General features: G+C 35.1%; 1 protein-coding gene across 6 annotated transcripts in view; it reads left to right on the forward strand.

Moving 5' to 3' along the window:
* GABRB2 (gamma-aminobutyric acid type A receptor subunit beta2) overlaps window positions 1-24180 on the forward strand; it is a 238604-nt gene that overhangs the window by 63457 nt on the left and 150967 nt on the right. For all 6 annotated transcript variants that reach the window (XM_077895632.1, XM_077895631.1, XM_077895633.1 and 3 more), the window contains one exon: window positions 15741-15961. In XM_077895632.1, the coding sequence (XP_077751758.1) occupies window positions 15741-15961 (221 nt within the window). The remainder of the gene's footprint in view (window positions 1-15740; window positions 15962-24180) is intronic.

Here is a 24180-nt window from a genome sequence, read left to right on the forward strand (position 1 = left end):
GATGATGGTTCAAAGATCAACTTAACTAGTTTAGATAAGGCAGTATCAGTATTAATGCACATTAAAGTTGCTTCTTTCTGCATGAGACAGTCTTTGAGATTCTTGAGATCTTGAAGGGCATCAAAAAGAAGGAATGATGCTGGACTTTGAAAACTGTCACAGTAACTATGTTGCTATAAAGTCATCTCAATTCTTTCAGTCACGACTTTCAATTCTTTCAATCAAGATAAGCACCATTCTCTCTAGTGTGCATAGGAGGCTGGAAGACTCCTCTTGTTGGGGGCTGCACAGAAAGTAGGTAATCTAGTCATTGAAACTCCAGTTCTATCAAAATCTATGAATTTAATAGATCAACACCTATGCTCTCTGCAGCATTAGGCTAAAACCAGCTTTTGTAACTGACTTAACACAATAGAAGTTTATTTCTCACTCATTGAACAAATGAGTGCATTTGTTCCTTTTTGAACAGGCAGCTTTCCTTTTCACTGTGCCCTAGGGACTCTGGTTCTTTCCGTTTGGGGGCTTTGTCATTCCCCAGAGTTATAGAAGGATAGAAAAGGGCCACCAGGTTAAGAAAGTGACACATTGTACTGGCTTGCATTTGTTAGCCTCAAAAAAACAATGAAGAGAGAGGAGGTGAGAGGGCTGGGAAAAATAGTCCTGGGCTTAGCTTGATAAATTGTAAGAATTATGAAGTGTGTGTGTGTGTGTGTGTGTGTGTCTGTAGGATAAGACTATAAATTTGTAATACTTGGAGCACTGCATTGAGAAGATTGCTTGAAGAAAAGGTCCAATATTTGTAGTTACTCTGGATTGTAATATTTTGAACTATTTAAATTTTCTTTATCATAATGTTTACATAGTATTCAAATTTTCTACAATTAATTTTATGATAATAAAAATCAATAAGCATATTTTTCAAAAATCTGAGAAATATGCTTATACATCATGCAGGGCGAAGACTAGAATGGGATGTTAGGATGCACAGTTTAAAAGGATTATCAAATTCTGGCTCTACACTTGCAATGGCAGAAATGTAGGCGGTAATCATATTCAGAGAAAGAAGGATGCCATTTGACCTCAGAAATCCTGGCCTATTGATGCATTCAGTAAATATTAAGAATATATGATACAGACAGGGCAGTGGCAAAGCTCTGTGCCTAATGCCACTTTCCTCTCAAATTTTTGTTTTAATTGGCTTTGCCTCCAAAAGTAATCATGTGCATTTCTGTTTCATCTTAGCACATCAGGTATTCTCTTGGAGGCATTGACTAAGCATATTCTCTTTGTTCCAGCCTGGGTCTGCAGATTGGCCTTCTCAGCTTCTACGAGCTTGTCAAAGGTATAAAAGCAATGATGTGTACTTATTTTAAAATGTCCTTTCTTTTTAATACTGTCAGATCTCTTCAGAGGCTACTGCTTCAGAAAGAATGAGCCTATCTCATGCCGAGCAGAACAAAAATAAGCATCTAAAATATTGGAAAGGGTCTACATAGCACTTTCTGTCTCTATCACTTCCTCATATGTCTCTCTTTTCCTGTAAAATCAACTGCTTAGAATTGAAGGAAAAACTAAAATAGCCAAATAAATTAGGATAGGCTCCACAATTGCAATATGCATAAATAAGGTAAGACAAATTTATTTGAAAGGAAACATAATATGATATAGAATACATTATAGCCAATCATGACAAATGCTCATGGAAAGCCATGTGGAATATTTGTTTGCCCATTCCCTTCCCCCTAAAATCTCTTCCAAAGGTATTCTTTTGCAACTGACAGATTAATGCGCCATTGTAAGAAACTCCATGGGAGATCAAAAACTCAAGAAGCATCTAGTAAATAATTTCATTTTGATGTACTCAATAGTAATGTGTACCACTGGCCAGTATGCTATAGGCTGAAAATAAATTCTTAAAACTTAGAAATGTCAAAGATCACTTTGAAACCACCATCAGTTATACAATATCTGGTCGAAGTAGTAATTTATATTTATGGTAACTCTATGAATTTGTTTGATTTGAAAACAGAATGGTGATATTTATGTAACTTCTGTTATTCAAGGTGAGTTTTAAAAAATAACTTAATAGTGTCATGTCAAGTGGCCATAATGCAATTTTCCTTGACGATTTTAAATATATCTACATATCTCAAGTAAAATTTTTCCTATTAATTCAGTCAAACCAATCTTTCTGTATCCTGTAGCAACAAAGACTTTGTAACATTAATTTTTTACTTAATACATTTGTGCAAAAGAAAGAAGAGTTGCAGCTTTCCTTATCTTTTTACAAAATATCATGTAAAAAGTGGGTTTACTAAATAACACTATAAAAATGCAAAATTATAAAGCAAGTGATTGCTTTATAAAATGATTATTTTTTGCACATGGTCACTTAACTAAGTGTCCCTGATATACTTTTTGTAAGTGAATGGTTCAGTAGTATTAAGTATGTTTATATTGTTGTGTCACCAGTCTTCAGAACTCTTTTCATCTTGCAAAACTGAAACTATGCCCATTAGACAATTCTACCATTTTTTATCCTCCCAGTCCCAAGAAAACATCATTATATTGTTTCTATGAATTTGACTACTTTAGGATACCTCAGACGTTATCTGTCTCTTTCTGACTGACTTGTTTCACTTAGCATAATATCTTCAAATTTCATCCATCTTGTAGCATGTGTCAGAATTTTCTTCCTTTTAAAGGTGGAAAAGTAATCCATTGTATATGCTACATTTTATTTAACTATTCATCCATTAATGGGTATTTGGTCTCTTGGCTATTTTGAATAATGCTGCTATGTGCAAATATCTCTTTAAGATCTTGCTTTCAATTCTCTTGGATATATACCCAGAAGTGGGATTGCTGAATCATATAGTAATTCTATTTTTAAGGTTTGGAAGAACTACCATACTGTTTTCTATAGCAACTGCATCACTTTACATTCCCACCAAGAGTGCACAAGAGTTCTAATTTCTCCACATCCTTGTCAGCACTATTTTCTCTCTCTCCCTCCCTCCCTACTCTTTCTCTCTCTTTCTTTCTCTTTCTTTCTTTCTTTCTTTCTTTCTTTCTTTCTTTCTTTCTTTCTTCTTTCTTTCTTTTCTTTCTTTCTTTCTTTCTTTTCTTTCTTTCTTCTTTCTTTCTTTCTTTCTTTCTTTCTTTCTTTCTTTCTTTCTCTTTCTTTCTTTCTTCTTTCTTTCTTTCCCTTCCTTCCTTCCTCCCTCCCTCCTTCCTTCCTTTCTTTCTTTCTTTCTTTCTTTCTTTCTTTCTTTCTTTCTTTCTTTCTTTCTTTCTTTTTTTCTTCTTTTCTTTTCTTTTCTTTCTTTTTTCTTTTCTTTTCTTTTCTTTTCTTCTTTTCTTTTCTTTTCTTTTCTTCTTTCTTTTTCTTTTTCTTTCTCTTCTAAGCTAAACATGCTTTAGTTTGCTGAAAATAGTTTCCCAGTTGAATTATTTCTGAATAAGTGCATTACTATAGATCGTACCCTACAGTCCCTCTGATTATTTTGGTCTTCTCAATAGTAAGGTATACACTCTGCCAAACCAAAGCTATTTTAATCATTCTGTAGGGTCAAAGGGAGTTAATGAAATCACCTTTTGTGTACAATTGAATCTATTTTTATTCAGGAATACGTGCATATATAGTATTTAAATCCCAGAGAATTCTCAGGGATCAACATTTGCCTTTTCCCATCGAGAAATAACTTATATATGCCCATGATTCTTCTAGTTTCTTTGTTGTTCTATGTAACTTCGGGGAGAGAGACGAGAGAGAGAGAGAGAGAGAGAGAGAAATATAATTTCCTCCCTCACTTTTTGGAAGGAGTGGAGCAGATAAGAAGCAATGTTGAGAAATGATGACTCACAATCAAAACTGGCAGTAAGGTCAGTGTTCAAGAGCCAGCTCATTACGGTACTAAAAAACATGGGCTCCATGGTCAGAGGTTTCCCTAACCAAATCATGACTTAGAAAATTATTGGCTGAGTGACAATTGGAAGAGTGACTCACATATCCATGTTTTTAAATTTTTTTTAAGATTTAGTTTTGATTCATTTGAGAGAGAGAGAGAGCATGCATGAGTGAGGGGGAGAGGGGCAGAGGGAGAGGGAGAAACAGACTCCCTGCTGAGCAGGAAGCCCTATGCTATGCAGGCTTGATCATAGGACCTTGAGATCATGATCTGACCTGAAAGCAGATGCTTAACCTACTGAGCCACCCAGGCATCTCCATGTTTCAGCTGTGTCACCTGGAAAATGGATAAATGAAAATAATGATGATAATAGGAGAAAATGTTTATAGAACATTTAATCTATAGCAGGCATTCTACTAATCATTTTTCCTTATGTGAACTTTTTTGCTAATAGGGACTATGATTTACTTTCTTTTATAGAGCGTGAGGTCTCAGGGAGGTTAAATAGCATGCTCAAAATTTCACAGCAGCTAGTAAGTAGTAAATAAATCTAATACATACCTTATAAGGCTGTTATGATGACTAATGAGATAATGCATGTAAAAGTGTTAGCCAAGGACCAATGTTGGGTATTAAAATTGGGGAAAGACTTTAAAATAATTTGAGATAAACTGAGAGAAAAAAAGCACAAAATTATAGGGAACAAATCATACGCACAAAGTGTAATTTTGATGTTGATTATCTCAGGGTGAACTAAGTTTCCTACTGATGGTGCATTATATATTAAGATGGGAGAGATAATGTTATACTGCCTCAATTTTTTAGCAATCCTTGGAGTTAGTCCCATCATCACTACGAAGATTAGTCTGTCATAAAATGCAGAGTGAACTAAGCAAAATAGTGGAAAAGCTCATTGTCTTGACTAGTGCATTTTAGTTTCACATACAAGAAAATAATCAGTCACTTCTGAACTTAGACTTCCCTTATGGGTGATCTTAGGTGCAGCTTTCATGTCCCGAATGTGTCTCTAACAATTAGTCAGAGCTGCAGCCATGTATTTCTTCTGAAATGCTGCAATTGAACATCTGGTGTGATGGCTTCTATTAAGGGGGGGCTGAGTTTTACTCCATTACATTCTAGTTTAGGAGATTGTGAATGTGAAAATATTGCCATGACCTATAATTGGATCAGCAATTTGTGGGCTCAGATGTGGGAGACAGAGAGCATTTTAAAGAGCTAGGAATGTGGAAAGGGCTTTGTGGGAATATTTGTGCTTCTCTCTGAGTTCTTTCTGCTCTGGATAGATAATTGTGTCCTTCAGAAAGTCTCATTCTCGGCCGTGGGGACTTTGCTAGTAGAATTCAAGGAGCTGTAAAAAACTGAAGCAAACAAGCAAACAAACAAACAAAAAACAGTAGCTCTGAGGGTATTGGAGACATGTGAGAAAGGGATGAAAACTCACTCTCAAATGCCTGTGAGTGGAGAGAACAAATTCCTTGGTGGATTCAGGAGTAGTGATTAGTAAAGGAGGGTTAAAGAATCAAAATTTGAAACCCATAAGGACAAGTGAAGAAGTGAGAACAAGCTTTAGTCTGTCCATGAGTATTTATAAGGCATCAATTATGTTAAAGAGAGATGCTCGAAACACTTTGTAAATAAGTGGCGGCATGGTTTCTGACTTCGGAGAACACAATATGGTTTAGTTAGGGAGGTTAACTCCCTATTCTAAATAACATCACAATAGGTAAGAGTCCAATTCAACAATGCTTAGAATGCTACAAACCACTGCATTAAAGAATTCAGAGGGGGAACAAGGATGGTGGCAGAGGAAGAAGTGGGAGAGTCCTCTACATGCTTAGAGAATAGATCAGATTTGGGAAGGCAGACAAGGAAGGGCACAGGGAAAAGAATAAAGTAGAAAGTAAAAATGTGTTGGGGAGGTAGAAAAGTTTAGTTTAAACAAAAAGTTCAGAAGAGTGATTTGTTGAACAAAAATGGAATGATACAGAATCCTAGAACATCTGAAACTCAAACTTTGAAAACTCTGTAACTCTTAATTTGTATTCATTCACTTTGGATGAAAAAGCAGAGATGCAGAGAGGTGAAGTGAGTAGAACAGACCTTAAAGAGGAGTTTGGAGTTTACAAACAATGGATTGAAAGCTTTTCGGAAGAATCCATTGACTCAAACTTCCATTTCAGTATAGAGGATGATGTATGTATGTATGTATGTGTGTAAGTGTGTGTGTGTGTGTGTGTGTATACAGCTATCAAAAAGAATGAAATCTTGCCATTTACAATGATGTAGATAGAACTAGAGGGTATTCTGCTAAGCAAAATAAATCAGTTGGAGAAAAACAACTACTGTAGGATTCACCCATAGGTGGAATTTAAGAAACAAAACAGATGAACATAGGGAAAGGGAAGGGAAAATAAAATAGGATAAAAGCAAAGAGGAAGATAGACCATAAGACTTTAACTACAGAGGACAAACTGAGTGTTACTGGAGGGGAAAGTGGAGGGAGATGGGGTAACTGAGTGATGGGCATTAAGAGGGCACTTGATGTAATGAGCATTGAGTGTTATATGTGACTAATAAATCACTAAATTCTACCACAAAATTAATAACACACTATATGTTAGTTATTAATGTTAGTTAATAACACACTATATGTTAGTAATGTTAGTTAACACACTATACTATATGAACTTGAATTTGAATAAAACAAAAGAAATAATTTATATTTATAAAACACAATATAGATTACAAAAATAATTAAAAATCTCTTGTCATCTCACCATACTGAGATGCCACTGTTTATATTTTCTTTAGACACCTTTTCCCAATATATATTTATATATTTCTCAATGGGACCATCTTGTGCATATTTTTTGCAATATTCTTTAAAAACAGTAATATAATAATATGTTGAGAACATCTATTTATGTCAGTAAATGTTTTTACAATGTTATTTTTAATTCCAGCATGTATTCCATTATATATTTGTACTATATTGTATTTACTCAGTTCCATGCTGATGGTCTTTATTAATTTTTTTTGTTAATATAGGAATAAGTATCTTGGGGAGATAAATGTCTATGTGTTGTCTTTTATCCAGTCTTTCAAATATTTCACTAGATAGTTTTTGTATTGCTATTTTGCTAAACTCTTTCTTTAGACATGAGAACACAGTGATAAGTTCAAAAAAGCCTCATATTTTCAGGGAACGTACGTTCTACTTGGGAGAGATAAAAAATAAAGTAAACCAATAAATAAATAGGACTAGTTGAAAAAATGGTCAGTGGTATAAACATAATAGAAATGGGGGATGTGGAACACCTGGGTGGCTCAGTGTTTGAGTGTCTGCCTTTGGCTCAGGGCAGGATCCTGGAGTTCTGAGATCGAATTCCGCATTGGGCTCTCTGCATGAAGCCTGCTTCTCCCTCTGCCTGTGTCTCTGCCTTTCTCTGTGTGTGTGTCTCTCATGAATAAATAAATAAATCTTAAAAAAAAAAAAGAAATGAGGGGTGTGATAAGACTGCTGGTATTGAGAGGAAGATGGTCAGGAAAGGGCCTGCTGACTAGGTTTGATCTTTGAGTTGAGCTCTGAGTCTAGAGCAAGAGCCAGTTACACTCAGGTACATAAACTTTTCCAGTTACTCAATTGTTAAGACAGTTTGTAAGGCTGAAAGAGCTTGGGGTATTTGTAAAACAAAGAAAAGGCTTAAGTAGATGAACTTAGTGAGTTGAGGTAAGGGAAGAAAAGAGGTTGTAGGAGGCGAGATGATAGAGGCATGCAGAGTCCAGGACATGTGGGACCTTTAAGACCATGGTAGTAAGTTTGGGTTTTATTCTAAGTGAAATGGAAAGCTTCCAGATGATATTAACCAATGGAGACATGACTGCTTTATATTTCTACTATCCTGTGAAGGCAAGGGTTATAAACAAAGAGACATAACAGTGGCATTACAGTCAAAAGTGATGATGATTTAAACTAGACTGTAGTACTGGGGACAGAAAAGTAAGAGACTTGTAATTGTAAATAAAGTTGTCAAAATATACTGTTTAATTATTTTCTACAAGTATCTCTAGGAATATAAACACCAGAACAAAGAGGGTATGCACAATTTAGACCTCTGTACATATTCCTAAGTGTTCACAAGGAAATCTGCACCACTTTACAGGCAATGGTAGTTCTGCCATTTACCAGAAAGTATGCACAATATTTTCTGTATACACAGGAATAAGAAACAGTCTTTGCTCTCAAGGAGGTGACAGTTTAAGGTGTTGAGATTGCACTTACTATGTATTTACTGTGTCTTCCTATGGCATTTACTTAGGTGATAATTTCCACATCAGATGTAAAGTCTTTTCTTTCACGAAGGGGTAAAAACAGAAGTTATTAATTAGAGGAATAATCTGGCATCCTAATCTTTGAATTCAGTCTCTTATATCATATTTTTTGAAAGTGGAAATTCCAAACAAAAACAATGAAAAACTTTTCTAAACATGCCCCATATTAAAAGACTATGCCCAAAATGATAGTAAAACTGATAAATGTGCTATGTTGAACAAACTGTCATGGAGTTTTATTGACATGGGACTTGCATTATGTCTCCCAAATGTATATGTATCTCAAGCTTATGTGCATAACTTGAGTCCAAAATATTCCTCTGAGCTCCATTTACCAATATCTAACTTCTCTTTTCTATTTGATACCTTCCTTTATAGTTCCTAAATTAAACTTATAGTTCCTAAATCACAGATTCTACTGTCTTAAAAAAACATTAGCTCTGTCTTACAAAAGCCAGAAAGTCAGATTTTTAGCTCAAAACCTCACCTTTGACCTAGCATAATACATTAAAGGAAAATAACAGATGATTGTATATTAGACACAGTTGTTATTTCAGCAAGAGGTAATTAGGATAAAGCACAAAATCGTATTTTCTTTTAAAAATATGAAAGCCTAAGCAGAGAGAGAAAGAGATTTTTCTCTGAAAACATCTAGTTTTTTTCTTAAATTTTTATTCATTTATGATAGTCACATCACGGAGAGAGCGAGAGAGGCAGAGACATAGGCAGAGGGAGAAGCAGGCTCCATGCACCGGGAGCCCAATGTGGGATTCGATCCTGGGTCTCCAGGATCGCGCTTTGGGCCAAAGGCAGGCGCCAAACCGCTGCGCCACCCAGGGATCCCTGAAAACATCTAGTTTTAGAGGCAAAACATTATCTAGAAGATCTCAAGAAAAAATATTAATCAGGAAAGCTCAAGATTTTAGCACAGTAGCAGTTATTGTCAAGCTTAGAGACTGTAGTTCCAACAAATAAAGCAAATTAAATAACCCACACATTATTACTGAGGAAAATAAGCCTTAAACCCTGGGCAGCCCCCGTGGCCCAGAGGTTTAGTGCTGCCTTCAGCCCGGGGTGTGATCCTGGTGACCCGGGATTGAGTCCCACGTCGAGCTCCCTGCATGGAGCCTGCTTCTCCCTCTGCCTATGTCTCTGCCTGTCTCTCTGGTCTGTCATGAATAAATAAATAAAATCTTTAAAAAAAAAAAACCTTAAACCCTGATCATTGAAAAATAAACTGATAGATGTCCTTATGTCCTCAGATGGCAGAGTAAACACATGTGAAATCACCCTCCTACCCCAGTATATTTTCCCCAAACAGAAGACTAAAGAAAAGGACATAAAGAGATGGAAAATGATGTAATTAAATTTATTTTTATTTTTTTTAAAGATTTTGTTTATTTATTCATGAGAGATACAGAGAGAGAGAGGCAGAGACATAGGCAGAGGGAGAAGCAGGCTTCCCATGGGAAGCCTGATGTGGGACTCAATCCCAGGACTCTGGGATCACACCCTGAGCCAAAGGCAAATGCTCAACCTTACTGAGCCACCCAGGTGCCCCTGTAGTTACATTTATAATTTTTCTCATATACATAGCCTTGCTCTGAAAGAAGAAAGGGAAAGCTCCATTGATTAGAAAAGATGAGGTCTTCAGAGAACAATAACAATACAGCATATGGAAAACCATAGAGATAAATGAAGATAGAGAGAATGCTAAAGCTTGGTAACTGGACAGCAAATCAGGCCCATGTATGAGTATAGACCACAGAGTGCACTCTGCAGACTTAAGATAGGATAAGATTCTACACTGTACATCCAGAGTGGAAGTCTATAGTTGGGAGCAGGATCCAGGAGAATTCCACTAGTTTGTGAAAGGAAGGTGTAGAAAAATGATCCTCAAGAAGATAATTCTCATTATTTAATAATAAAACACATTAAATGGCTTATGTTGGTATTTACTTCCTTTGGTTTGTCTTATTAAAAGTTAAACATTGTCAGTCAAATTGATTGCATACATCATTTCAGGTTGAGGTGAATGAAGAGAAATAGAAATTTGGAAGCATGCAGGAAAAAAAAAAACCCACAGTGATTATAGAAGTCAGCCTAATACTCTTACTACTTTCACAGTTCTAAAGTGTCTACCCCAAGATATTTGTTAATTACAAAGGAAAATGTCAAATTCCCAATAAAGAAGCCTGGCAGATACAACCTCAATCAACTGTTCAAGGTTAATATCATCAGAAATAAGACATATTGACATCATGTACCCCTTATATGATGCTCTTGGATGATAATCTTGCCCAAATGGTATAAATAATCTAATCATAAGCATGCATCAGACAAATTCAAACTGAGAGACATTCAACAAAATAAATGACGAGAATTCTTTGAAAGCAGAGACATCATCAAAAAGGGACTGCCGCCAGAGATTGAAGGAGGCTAAGGAGTATAAAAACTAAGTGAAAGATGGTATCTTGGATTGGATCCTGAAACAGTAAAAAAGCCTTGGTGAATAAATGGGTAGTGTTCTAATAATGTCTGCAGTTTAATTAACAGTATTACATTAATGTTATTGTCTTGGTTTGATATTGTTTTATGGTTTTGTAAAATGTTAATTTTAGCGGAAGCTGTGTGAAACTCTGTACTAGTGTGGTTCAAAATATAAAGTTAAGATAAATATAAAAAGAAATTTAAAGGAAAACAGCAAAAGAAGAATGTTTTATCTATCTCTGCCTGTATCATTTACCTCTATCTCTATTTCAAAATATCCAATAGCAAGCAGTAAACACTGAAGCAGAAAAATGTTCAAAGAGCATGAATAAGCAATTTGCAAAATAATAAAATAGTTAAGAAATATGCACACAAATTATTTCATACTATACCTTTTCTAGAAGAGTAAGCCACAGGAAAAGTTTGAATCTTTGTATTAGAAAACAAATTACAAAGATAGCAAAAAACAAATATAAGAAATATTTTAGATATTTAGAAGATTTTAAAGTGACAATATGCATTTGAACACCAAGTCAACAAAGTATTTCTTAGAAAGAAATTATTTTATTACTAGAAGCAGCCTTGGGGACTCCCTAGTCCAGCTGCCTCATCGTACCAATGAGGAATTGTGAGCTTATAACTGTTTAGTGGGAGTCTTTTCAGCCCATCCTTATGGGGCCGTTTGTCCCTAAGTATGCACGCAAGAGACTTAGTTTGTAACATTAGCCTGCTTTTCCCTCACAGATGTCAAAGCAGTTTTGTTTACCTTAATTTCTAAGTTAATTAACTTTAGTTGTTCTTCTGAGTTGAAAACATGTGCAGAAACAAGAGAAGATTCACTCAAGGTCAAAACAGAGGAACATAAAAAGTCTAGGATATGAACCTGAGTTGGTCTGACCCTACAGACTATTTTTTTTAAGCAGTTTTAAATTTTATTTTTTAAAAATTTACCTATGTAAAAATACACTCATTCTGGTGTACAGTTCATGAGTTTGACAAATGCCTAGTCATGTAACCACCAGCGCAATTAGGATGCAGGATAGTTCTATTACCCCAAATCATTCCCTTATGCTGGCCTTTTATAGATAATCTTTTTCCCATCTTGAATCCCAGGGAACTACTAATTTATTCTTTGCCCCTATAGTTTTACCTTTTACAGAATGTTGTATAAAAGAAGTCATATAATTTGTATCCTTTTGAATCTGGCTTCTTTTATTTAATATTCTGTATTTGAAAACCATTGATGATGTTGCTTATATCCAGTGTTTGTTCTTTCTTGTTGCTGCGTAGTATTGTTTCATGGATGTACTGGTTTATCTCTTCATCCACTGAAGAACATTCATCCAAACTGGCTTCCAGTTTTGGCAATTAATACAGAACTGCTATAAATATTTGCACACCAGAGTAAGATTACTAGATCGTTTGTCAAATGTATGTTAACTTTATAAGAAACTATCCAACTGTTTTCTAAATGGCTGATAATTTATATTCCTACCTGCAATAGATAAGATTTTCAGTTGCTCTCCATCCTTACAGCACTTGGAATTGTCAGTTGGTTTTTGATGCTTTATTTTAGCTTTCCTTTTTCTTTTAAGAGAGGGAATGGAGTAGAGGGAGAGAGAGAGAGAATGAACTTAAGCAGACTCCATGGTCAGCATGAAGCCTAACTGGGGCTCAGTTCACAACCCTGAGACCATGACCAGAGCTGAAATTAAGAGTCAGATGCTTAATTGACTGAACCACCCAGGCACCCCTTATTTTAGCTTTTCTAATAGGTTAATGATGTTTTTTTTTGCATCATTTCAAATGAAGTGATATCTATCATATACATATCATATACATATCTATCATTTATGTATCTTCAGTGGTATCATTTGTCTATTTTTTATGGGGTTGTTTACTAAGTTTTGAGAATTTTTTAGACATTTATATATTTTGGATATCTGTCATTGTCAGATGAGTGATTTGCAAATATTTTCTCCCAATCTGTGGTTTGTCTTTTTATTCTAATAGTGTTTTTCATGGAACATAAATTTTAAATTTTGTTGAGGTCCAATTTATCAGTATTTTGTTTTATTGCTTGTGCTTGTGAGCTTATATCAGTCTTTGCCTAACTTTAAGTCAGAGAATTTCTCTTACATTTTCTTTTCAGAGTTTTATAGTTTTACAGTTTACATTTAAGTCTGTGACCCATTTTGAATTAATTTTTGTTAAGGTGTAGATAGAGTATGGGTAAGGTAAGGGTATTTATTTATTTATTTACATATAGATGTTCCTGTGATCCAGACAGTTTGTTAAAAAGATCATGTTTTCTCAAATCTGTGGCCATTGCATCCTTGTGAGAAAATTTGAAATGAGCACATTTATGTGGGTTTATTTCTAGATTCTTCTATTTTATTTATTGACCTATATTTCTATCAATACTACAGTACCACCCTGTCTTACTGTAGCTTAATACTAAAGTCTTGAAATCAGATAGTCCTCCACCTTTGCCCTCTCCTTTCAAAATTGTTTTGTCTATTTCTCATTTTCTTATGTTTTCTATATAAATTTTAGAATCAACTTGCGCATATCTATAAAAAAATCCTACTTGTATATTGATTGGGATTGAATTTTATTTACAGATCAGTTTGGGGAGAATTAAAATCTTAACAGTACTTTTCAAATCCAGGAACATGATGTATCTATTTATTTGCCTTGGGCTACGTTTGTGTGTGGGGGTTTAATGAGATAAAAGAGGGAGAATAAATAAAACAAACAATAAACTCACCGTTGGAATGATCTTTCTTCACATTTTGATTCCCTCCCAATATACATACTATTACTTTTTCATAGTCCTTAAGAAGGTTTTCTCTTCTTTCTTTTCTTTGTTATTATTTCCAGAATATTTAGGTGTAATTAGTGGGAGAAATAGCCTGTAGTGGGCTTACTGCATCTTATTCAGCAAAGTCACCTGATTTTAGTTGTGATTGTCTAGATCCTTCTTGCATGATAATGCCATGGATTGAGAAGTATCCAGAAGTGGCTTATCTTGTTTTGTTCTTTTTGTTTTTTTTGTTTTTTTTTTTTGTATTTTTTTTTTTCAGTTTGAATAAACCAATTGTGAATGACTTCCAAAAGGTGGGGTTGTTAAATGTAAAGGATGTACTTTTTCTGTGAATGTTCAAAGGATTTATCTTGGGTGGATAGAGGCTTGGAAGAGAGGATGGAACAGAGAACTACTCTTTCTTAAGTCCAATAACATTTATGTAGATTCGGGAGTTTCTTCTATTCATGACAGTGTTATTTGGTGTGTCATTTAAAAATAAATAAAATGAATATTGATGAGACAGCAGACTTACTAGAGTCTGTCTGGGTGCACTTCTGCAGGCTTTGCTTTGCTGACAAATAACAAGAATTAGCATATGACACTGGTTATCAAGGTGGTACCATTTATTTAGGCCCAAAGAGAATACAGTTTTGGTGTCCAAACACATCTCAGCTAACTGATAAACTCCAGCACCTTCCAAACAGTATTATCTCCCCTAAATATTAAAAGGGTTTATTATCAAAAAGGCATAAATAGCTTTATCTTCCAATAGAGGTAATAATCACATTTTCAATTTTATCTCCAAGATTAGAAATCACAAAATGTGTTTTCTTAAGCATCATATAAATTGCTTATTTTATTTATGTCCTACTTCTTAGGTTATAACATATTCATGTAAAAAATGTATCTGGTCCTTTTCCTTTTTCTAGTTATTTAATTCGTAAGCCTACAAGGTTGTTTTTATTATAAATCAGGATGCTATTCTAGAGATCCTCATACTATTTTTTTTAATGAAAGTAGAGTATTACCGAACACTTCAGAGCACTGACTAAACTGATCCACTAGAGGAAATTTCACCTACAATTATTTGATATAACTTGAAGATATTGTATCTTTGGTTAAAATAGAAGTTTGATTCTACACTTCTCAGTCATTCATTCACTAGGACTGTGCCCTAGGACTGTGCTAGCTCTCAGGTTACAGAGATGATTTATACATGATTCTGTTTTTTTTCAAAAGCCCTCAAGTAGGGCATTGTGAACTGATTTTAAAATAGAATGGTAATTATCTTTTCAAATGAATATTTGGTCTTTCATTAAGTCATTCAAATGAGAGTGAGAGAGCAATTACAATGTACCCATAGGCCTCTAATAGATAAAACATGTCACTATATATGTAAATGATTTATTCATAATATATAGCTTTTTGTAGTTTACAAATTGCATTTGAGTTATACATTTATCATAATAATCTTCTACTTAGATCAGGTATGTATTAAAATCCCCATTTATAGTTAATGACACTTAACCAAAAAGAAGTTGTATAAATTTACATGGTAGAAATAATTGAGAAATGCTGGATTTGGGACTCCAAGGCCAGTGCTCACTTTATAATAACTCGTCGTTTCTCCAAAACTGAGAGCCTCTTATTGATTCAAAATTCTGGGATTAAAATTCATACAAAATACTGACTGCATTAATGTTGTTCAGCCAAGAAGCTACATAAGTCTCATTGTAAATATCACCTCTCCTGGGAATATCACTTTGATTAGACTGGTTAGGATTCTCATTGACAAACTCTTACTGTAAAGAAATTAACCACTTTTTTTTACAATTGTATTGTGTCCCATTTAAAATAATTTTATGTACCCCACTTTGGGAACGACTAGTTAATTAACTAGTTAGTCCTTACCATCTTTCTTCCTGGGTAACATAATAAATTTCACAAGGATATATGTTCTCTTCACTTCCATATTTACAGTGTCTACCATGGTGCCTGACACATAGTGGTTGTTGAGTAAGAAAGGATTTAATAAATTCATATTTGCCTACATGTGAATAGTATATGTTTCTAGTGTATGGTTGTGTATGTTTTCTTTTCTTATGAATACTAAAGTGTTTGCCTATCTTCCAAGTGTATTTAGGTACAAAATAACCATTTTCTTTTCATATTCACAGGATTATACCTTGACAATGTACTTTCAGCAAGCCTGGAGAGATAAGAGGCTGTCCTATAATGTAATACCTTTAAACTTGACTCTGGACAATAGAGTGGCAGACCAGCTCTGGGTGCCTGATACCTACTTCCTGAATGATAAGAAGTCATTTGTACATGGAGTGACTGTCAAGAACCGTATGATCCGCCTACATCCAGATGGGACAGTTCTTTATGGCCTCAGGTTTGTACTGTCCATTTCAAAATTGAACTTTCCTGAATGAAATAGTTATTGTTTTTTATTGGAAAGTAATGTTGTACTGTTTTCCTTATTCTTCCTTCAATTCTGTCACAGGCAGTTAAATCTCCTATCCAGTAGACATCTGAGAGCTTAGGGGAGCATGTTTACAAGGGGAATTAGCCCTAGCTAAGAATAAGTTTTTCTGAATTATCTCCTAATATCAGCTGCTGATACTAAAGCTGCTTTCTTTAAGGAGTAAGGATAAACAATCAAGAAAGCTGAGATATAGGGTTTCCATACAACAGAAAAATTTTGAATGCTGAATACTTGTTTGAGTGTGGCAGATGCTCTGTTTTATAAATTTCTCCTAAGCTGCACGAATTGGGTCTGGTCCTCTGATGACAGGAGGCTTTTTGTGCCTTCTTACCCTCCAAGGAGCAGTCAGATTTGCAAATAAATAAAGTTTTTATCCCATATTTATTAATAACAAATTTATACTAGTAAATGTACTTTTTGTCAGAAAATAATTGTGATGTTCTGCTGTTAAGGTGAGGGTGAATTGTAAAATAAGACAGTTTCTTCTTTTAAAGTTTATTTTGTATAGAAGCAATAGATAGTTTCCTGAAAGAAAATGGAAAAAAAGATATCTATCTTACTCTGAAAATTGCATTATTACAACATAAAGGATTCCTCTGAGTTATCGGGAAAAAACTAAATTCTGAAACATTCAAATATCTCTGATCTGTTTTAAATACATGTGTGGCTATCTTATTATAATAATGGTAGTAACAATAGGATTATTCATTAGGGGTTAAGGGTCAAATGTTGAGTTAAATGCTTTCCATGCATTGTTATAATTAATCCTTACAGCAACTTCATAGATTAGAAAGTGTTATGCTCTTTATTTTCAAATTAGGAAACCGAGGCTGATGCCTAAAATCAAAGCAAATAAGCTACAAAGATGAGATTCAAACTGAGATCCAAGTTCAGAGCCACAGCTCTTAACCACTACACTGGGATGCTTCTTATTTCCTCATTTTTCTTATCTGTCATGTCCTGTTTACATTACCTGATATATTCAGTGTGTCTGACTGGCACATTGTCTAGGGTGCTTATGAACCAGCTGCTTTGTTTATCATATTTTTAGAGAGAGTGGCATTTGACTACCAAGGGAGAATGGTTGAGGGTGGGGCACAGAGAAAGCATGTGTGTACTCTGTCAGCCACCGGAGGTAAGAAGATGGATTGGATATGAGCAGTAGTCATATTCATGTTTTAGAAAATAGAGAAGCTGCAGAGAAAGGAATTGACTGGCAGTGTTGGCAAAGATTCACCAGTGATGGACATTGAAAGCACTAATGGAAAGAATTGTGTTAGTGGATACATTGTGCTAAATTTACCACTTGGAATTATCTATAAAGCATTTAAAATGGTGAGAGGGTGACCGTGTGGGCTATGGAGGAGATGGGGGTTCAAAAGAGGCTCTAATTCACACTTTTTAAGACTGAAGCTCATAGAGTGGTCAGAATCCTGAAGAAGGCAGAAAGAGGCATAGAAATAACACCCACTCTATAGTGAATGAGAGTGAACTGGCAAGTGGCAAGTTTTGGCTAAGCACCAGACCCAGTGCTGGAGGCATTTGCTCAGCGAATCACTTAATCTGCACAGCAATCATGCAGAAATTACCCTGAGCTCTTCCCATTTCCTTGGAACACCTACCTTGAAAGTAGAGAACAAGTTGTATTCATTCTCCTTGGTATACCCAGCACTGAAAAAGCACCTACACCATAAATGTGCTCAATAAAGTTCATTAATTAATTCTGAATCCACAGATATGCAAAATAGAATGGATGGGAAACTCAACAATCAGGATGGGAAAATCAACAATTAGACTGTCTTTGGAATTGAGAAGGAATTGGCTTCTTTATATTATTATATAATCAGACAAAAACATCGATTACTGCTCATTTGTATCATTAAGACGCACTGTATGACATTGCTGTAATTCAAACTCACAGTGATAGGAAATTATCACTCTCCCATCCCCTCTTCCAACAAGGGGGCTTGAACACATCTGACATTTGCAAAGTTAACACTACCTGACAGAGAAGGCACAAGAATTTTAATTGTTCTATCAGTTGTATTGTTAATGCTGACTTTGAAATTGATAACAAGATTTTTCAGGAAATTTATGGGTATCGTATTCCAGTTTTTACTGATAAATAGTAGAATGATTTGTTTCATGGCTAGAAATTTAATGCAGACCACATACTCTCTTTTCATCTCCAGGAGGTTCATTTGCAATATATAAATAAAGCAAATTCAATTAAAATTACCATTGCTAAGGTTGATTCCACTGTACATGGTCTCTCTTCCTACTTACCCTTAAACTCCTCTCCCATTGACATTCACACGCATTGGCTGAGAGAAAAGATCCAGAGAAGAGAACATTCAGAGGATCTGAGTAAGCTTCTTTTGCAGGGTTTAGTTCAGTGAAATAGTCAGGTAATAAAACATAAGGAGAAAGTAGTATACCAAATATTAATGCCTGTTTAATTTTTTTTAGAGAAGGAGAGTGGGAGGATGGGCAGAGAAACAGGAAGAGAGAGAATCTTAAGCAGGCCCCTGATGCAGGGCTGCATCTTACAACCTTGAGATCATGACCTCAGCTGAAATCAAGAGTCAGACATTTTACATATCGAGCCACATAGGTGCCCCAGTACTTATTTAATTTTGTTATTGGTATATAGGTATTCATTGTGCTGTTCTTTGAATTTGTCTGTAGGTTTGAACATTTTTATGATAAAATTTGGAAATGGAAAAATGCTATGTTCCAGAGACCTGGGAATATCTGATTGTAATATCCAGGAAATATTCAAGATTTAAAAGTCTATAGCCAAGAAATGATATTTCTGATCTATTGGAGGTAGAGAATCTTCTATATATGACATCTACATTCAGGAGCTATGTCTGAAATGAGATTACCATATCTCAAAGGATGTGTGGCTCAGAGGGTGGGATCCATGACGATAGACAACCAGGCTAAGCCATAACCTAGGAAGGAGTAGTCAAAGCCCTTCAGTTAAAACCTTGATAACCTCCTTATGAAATCAGTTGTTGTCTTGCATGAGTGGCCTTTTGTGTCTGGCTCTACACAACAGGAGCTCTGAGTACACTCATGCTGATATATTGTGTTTGGATAGCAGGAGTTTTGAGAAATAGCACAGCAGCTACTCAGCAAGCTCGCATTAAGGTACAGTGACTTTGAGGAGCTCAGAAAATGGAGATGGAGATTTAGAAATAAGGAAAATATTTTAGGTGCTACCGTTATAGGCTAGATGTTAACAATTTTAATTCTGATTGGATTTTTTTTCCCTCATCACCAAAAGCACAGATTAGCAGCTTACTCTCAGTTATCCCAGTGCTCTTCTGGTTGATAACTGAATTAGAGATTCAGAGAACAAAGTTTAAATATTGTTCAGATACATAAATGAACTCAAGTGGGCAATGCAACCAAATTCCTTAATAAAGAATAATAATAATGAAACTTAGATTTTAGTTTGGACTTTTGTAACAAATTTATTTTTGAATCTAGAGTGTCTTATAAAGGTTTTAATTTCCTCATATGTGAATCAAAGGGGTAAATTAGATGATAGCAATGTTTTTACAACCCAGTCATCCTCTGAATCAATAATTAATGAATCTAAAAGAATATATAATAGAACAACGACTAGAAAATGAAACTATACATTTGGAGTAGCATAGTAATTTATATATAATAAGTGTTCATTGTTACTATTTAATGAATAAATGAATGTGGTGATATTTGAAGGCTGGCAAAGTGAAAGCTTCACATATCAAGGTAGCCATTTTATATTATAGAATTTTAGTGCAGTTTACAAAATAAGACCCTAGGTCCGTTGTGTAGTACCAAAAGAGTGGCAGTGAGCAATTGGGTGGAAGAGAATGGGAAACGTCTAGCCCAGGCATATCTAGAGTGAAAAAGGGAACCACTAAAGAAAATATATAATGGAGCCAGTTAACTCCAGCCACTGCATTTGGCAACATGCAGTCTGGAGCAAGGAAAATGGATGCCTGGCTTGAGACCCAAGTGGCATACCTACCTGTAAAAAGCTGCCCTGTAGCCCCAGGCCAGGGCTTCGTTTGTAACATGCACTTGGTAATTATTATTTAATCTAGCATTGTGTGATTTCTTAAAAAGACTTTCCTTTTCCTCATCATGTCTCATCGTGTATCAAGTTCCTCAACTTATTTATAAGATCTGTGGGACACAGGAATAATTAAACAAAATTATGAATAATGCCTTTTTGAAGCTTCAATTTATAGTTTGCGGCTAAAGAATAATGAAATCTTTGAATATAGACTCTCACCTTCACTCTTGACTGGTTGATAGCTCAATTACACCAATTTGATCGTAAAATCAAATACCTCTTGTCTTTAACAATGCGATTTAGAGATTTCTGTCAGGAGATAGAGCTGGAGGAGAAAGAATATTTTCTCAGGAGTAATCCAGCTGGATAATTGGTGACAAACGACTTTCTAGTTGACGAGGCAAAATTCCTAGCAATTTACAAAGGAAATATTTCAAAAAGCCTAAGTATATATTTTTGCAAATAAGATTGTCCCCATCAAATCATTTTCAGAACACTTAAGGAAAATGATGTGGAAAATATTGGATTTTTGTTAATGAATCCAGCTAAAGCCCTAGCAGATAAAAATCAAATTTATCTGATATTGGTATTATTAAAAATGTTACATAGACTTTAGACTGTTATTTACTTGAAATAGGAGATATCTGTTGGATTTCAAAAGTAAAAATTGCACAAGGAAGAGAATTAAAAGGCCTTGTTTTAACAATTAATGATTCTTATAATTACTCATTTAAGTGATTTCTAAATTTTTTCTCTATCTTCCCAAATCCCATAGTCCTGTGATTTTGCTAATGTATGGCACATGGGTTGTTGGGGATATATACTTCCATTTCATTATGCATATAGCAATATTTAACATGATATTTCAGTTATTTAGCAAATCAGATTTCAAAAAAATCTGATTAAGAAAGCAAAAACATGGGGGATCCCTGAATGTCTCAGTGGTTAGGTGCCTGCCTTCAGCCCAGGGTGTGATCCTGGAGTCTTGGGATCGAGTCCCACATCAAGCTCCTGCATGGAACCTGCTTCTCCCTTTGCCCATGTCTCTGCCTCTCTCTTTCTCTCTGTGTCTCTCTAAATAAATAAATAAAATCTTTAAAAAAAAGCAAAAAGAAATCACATTTTGATACACAAGAAAACCTGAATTATCAAATGATTACTTTTTTTAATATAACAATGTACATTTTGTTAACATTTAGAAACTGAATCCAAACTGGACTGCATATTATTTATATCATAAGCATTTTATCACATATTAAAAACTCTTTAACAAACATAATTGAGACAAAAAACTTTTCCTATCAGGAGATGATACATTTTTTTAATTAAAAAATCTAAAAAGTTCAATTATGAAAATAAAATTACCTTTAATTCTACCACTATCTGTACCTTGCTTTCTAGTCTTCAGATACTTTTCTAGTAAAAAAGCAAATAGGAATATTTTTAGAAAAGCAGATTTCCATTATACATACTATTTTGTGATTTGAATTTTTTCCATAACAATGGATGTATCATAAACATGTTTGCATGTCAACAAAACCCTCCTCATCATCATTCTTTAGCCATTATGGGACCTATTTGGAATATATTTGGTATGGTTTATGGTTTTGATATAAGATGAGAAATATGTGGTTGTTATTATAAAATACAAGACTGCAATTTAAAATTTATTTAATATTTCAGTGACAGGCAAACCTCTTTGTGGCACAATTTATAATCTTATAGTTGTGCTATTATAATTTGTAGTGTCATTGCTTAAATAAATGGCTCTGGAGATGTACTGATGCTGATTTTATTAGGTCAGTTCTTATGGAAAGGATGGCTTAGTCTTTCAATAATAGCTGACCCATCTAAAAATAGCTGTTTGTCTTTTGGTGTGAGGGAGAAGCCTTGACTTCATATGGCTATACACCTTCCATATGTAACATTAGATCAGAAACATGTCACTTCTGATTAAAGGTTCACATTCTTAAGGAAAAATTCAGCAGGAAGCAGAAGGCAATTCAACTACCTCCTGCTATGTATGTTCTGTCATTGGGAAAATGGCAAAGGATAATGTTAGCTTGTAATGAATTTAGACAGCAGAGGGTTTTATTTATTAATTTTGCCTTCTTCTTCTATTCCTAAAGTTTTACCATAGGATATTAAACAACCAAATAGTCAAGTGGCCATCCCTCACTTAAATGTTGTCTATCAAACAATAAAATATCAGTTTTTACTCAGATTTCCTAATTGATTTAATGCCTTTTAATAGACACAGTGATTGCATTTTGTCATGCAGAAAAACAAATTTTATTAAGAGTATCAGATTTCAGCCAGGGTGTGAGACTCCACTTTTTAGATTTTCTCATTCTTCTAAGAAGAAAAAAAAAATCATTTCATCTACCTCCTCTTCTCTGAGAAAAAAAATGCGTACAAAGATACTGTTTTATAGAATATATCTTCTCTTAAGAGTCGTAAATAATTTTTAAAGGAATTTCTTAGGGCACCTGGGTGGCTTAGTTGGTTGAATGTCTGCCTTTGGCTCAGGTCATGATCCCAGGCCTGTGGGATCAAGAGCCTCCCCTTGGTCTCCCTGCTCAGTGGGGAGTCTGCTTCTCTCTCTGTCCACCGTCTCCCTCCTACCCCCACTCATGTGCGTGTATGTGTGTGCTCTCTCAAATAAAGAAATGAAATTTTTACAAAACTTTTTTGCTCATTATTTTTACTCTATCAGATAAAATTATTTAGATTAAAAATATTTATTTTTTTAAACATTTAATTTATTTTAAAGATTCTATTTATTCATGAGAGAGACAGGGAGAGATTGGCAGAGACATAGAGGGAGAAGCAGGCTTCATGCAGGGAGCCTGATGCGGGACTCGATCCCGGGATTCCAGGATCACGCCCTGGGCGGAAGGCAGGTGCTCAACCACTGAGCCACCCGGGAGTCCCTAGATTAAAAACATTTAGAAATAATTTCTGACATCTCCAAATTTACCTCCCTTTCTAATGGATGAGAAGAGGGAGTCTCAGAGAAGAAAGGGATTTTGTCTTACATCACACAGTTAATGGCAAAGCACAGAGTAGAACCCCAAACTCCTAACTGCTAATCCAGGGCTTGCCCTAGTGCTTCTTCTGCTGCTACTGGAGTCATTTGGTTATTTGGAGTCATCATTGTGGGACTGACATTAGCTAGTAAGTCAAATCCAAATCTAAAACAGTTAAAATCAGGATCATGCTATTCTTTGGACTTGAGAAATGGAGGCAGTGTGTATTTAGCAGCCCTAGGAAATAATCCAGGGCTCTTTCTGTTGCTACATTATGCTGGGCTTTTTGATAGAAAACATATTTTTAAATATTTTTTATTTATTTAAGAGAGAGAGAGAGCAGGGGCAAGTGTAGAGGGAGAGAGAGAGAATCCTCAAGCAGACTTCCCACTGAGCATGGAACTTGTTGAGGGGCTTGGTCCTGGGACCGTTAGATTATGCCCTCAGCTGAAACCAAGAGTGGCCACTCAATTGAGCCACCGAGGTGCCCCTAGATGACAAACATTTAAAGAGGAGAAGAAAGTTTGTCTAACTCCTTTTCTTAACTATTACCGTCTCATAATATTCCAGTACTCAGTGAGTCTCTTTCAGTGCCAGCTAGTCGGGTCCCTAGGTGTCCTCACATCTATTGATTTCAGTCAGAACTGAAACCAAAGATGTGAAAGGACTGCTGGGAAAAGATGAATGGCCAGAGACTCCAGGCATTTCAAAGCAGGGAGGAAACCAGCTCTATTCCCAGTAGAGACATGGCTCTTGAATGGCAGGCCCAAAGAATAAGTACAATGGTGCCATAGAGGTAGTCCTTGTCTGCAAAGGGAAGAAGCATTCAAACTCATTGAAGGCACATTATTCGTAGGCTCATGAATGTATCTATATACAGCATTGCTATCCATAGCACATTTGGAGGTAGCCCTTGCATATTCCAGTGAACTCTCTGGATCCCAAGAATGCTGTGATCATGGAAAGAGGCCAGATCTTCACTTTTAAATTAAATTAAATAGTTAAATTATTTTATTTTATTT

This window comes from Canis aureus, chromosome 4 (genome assembly GCF_053574225.1).
Source record: "Canis aureus isolate CA01 chromosome 4, VMU_Caureus_v.1.0, whole genome shotgun sequence".
Lineage (NCBI taxonomy): Eukaryota > Metazoa > Chordata > Mammalia > Carnivora > Canidae > Canis > Canis aureus.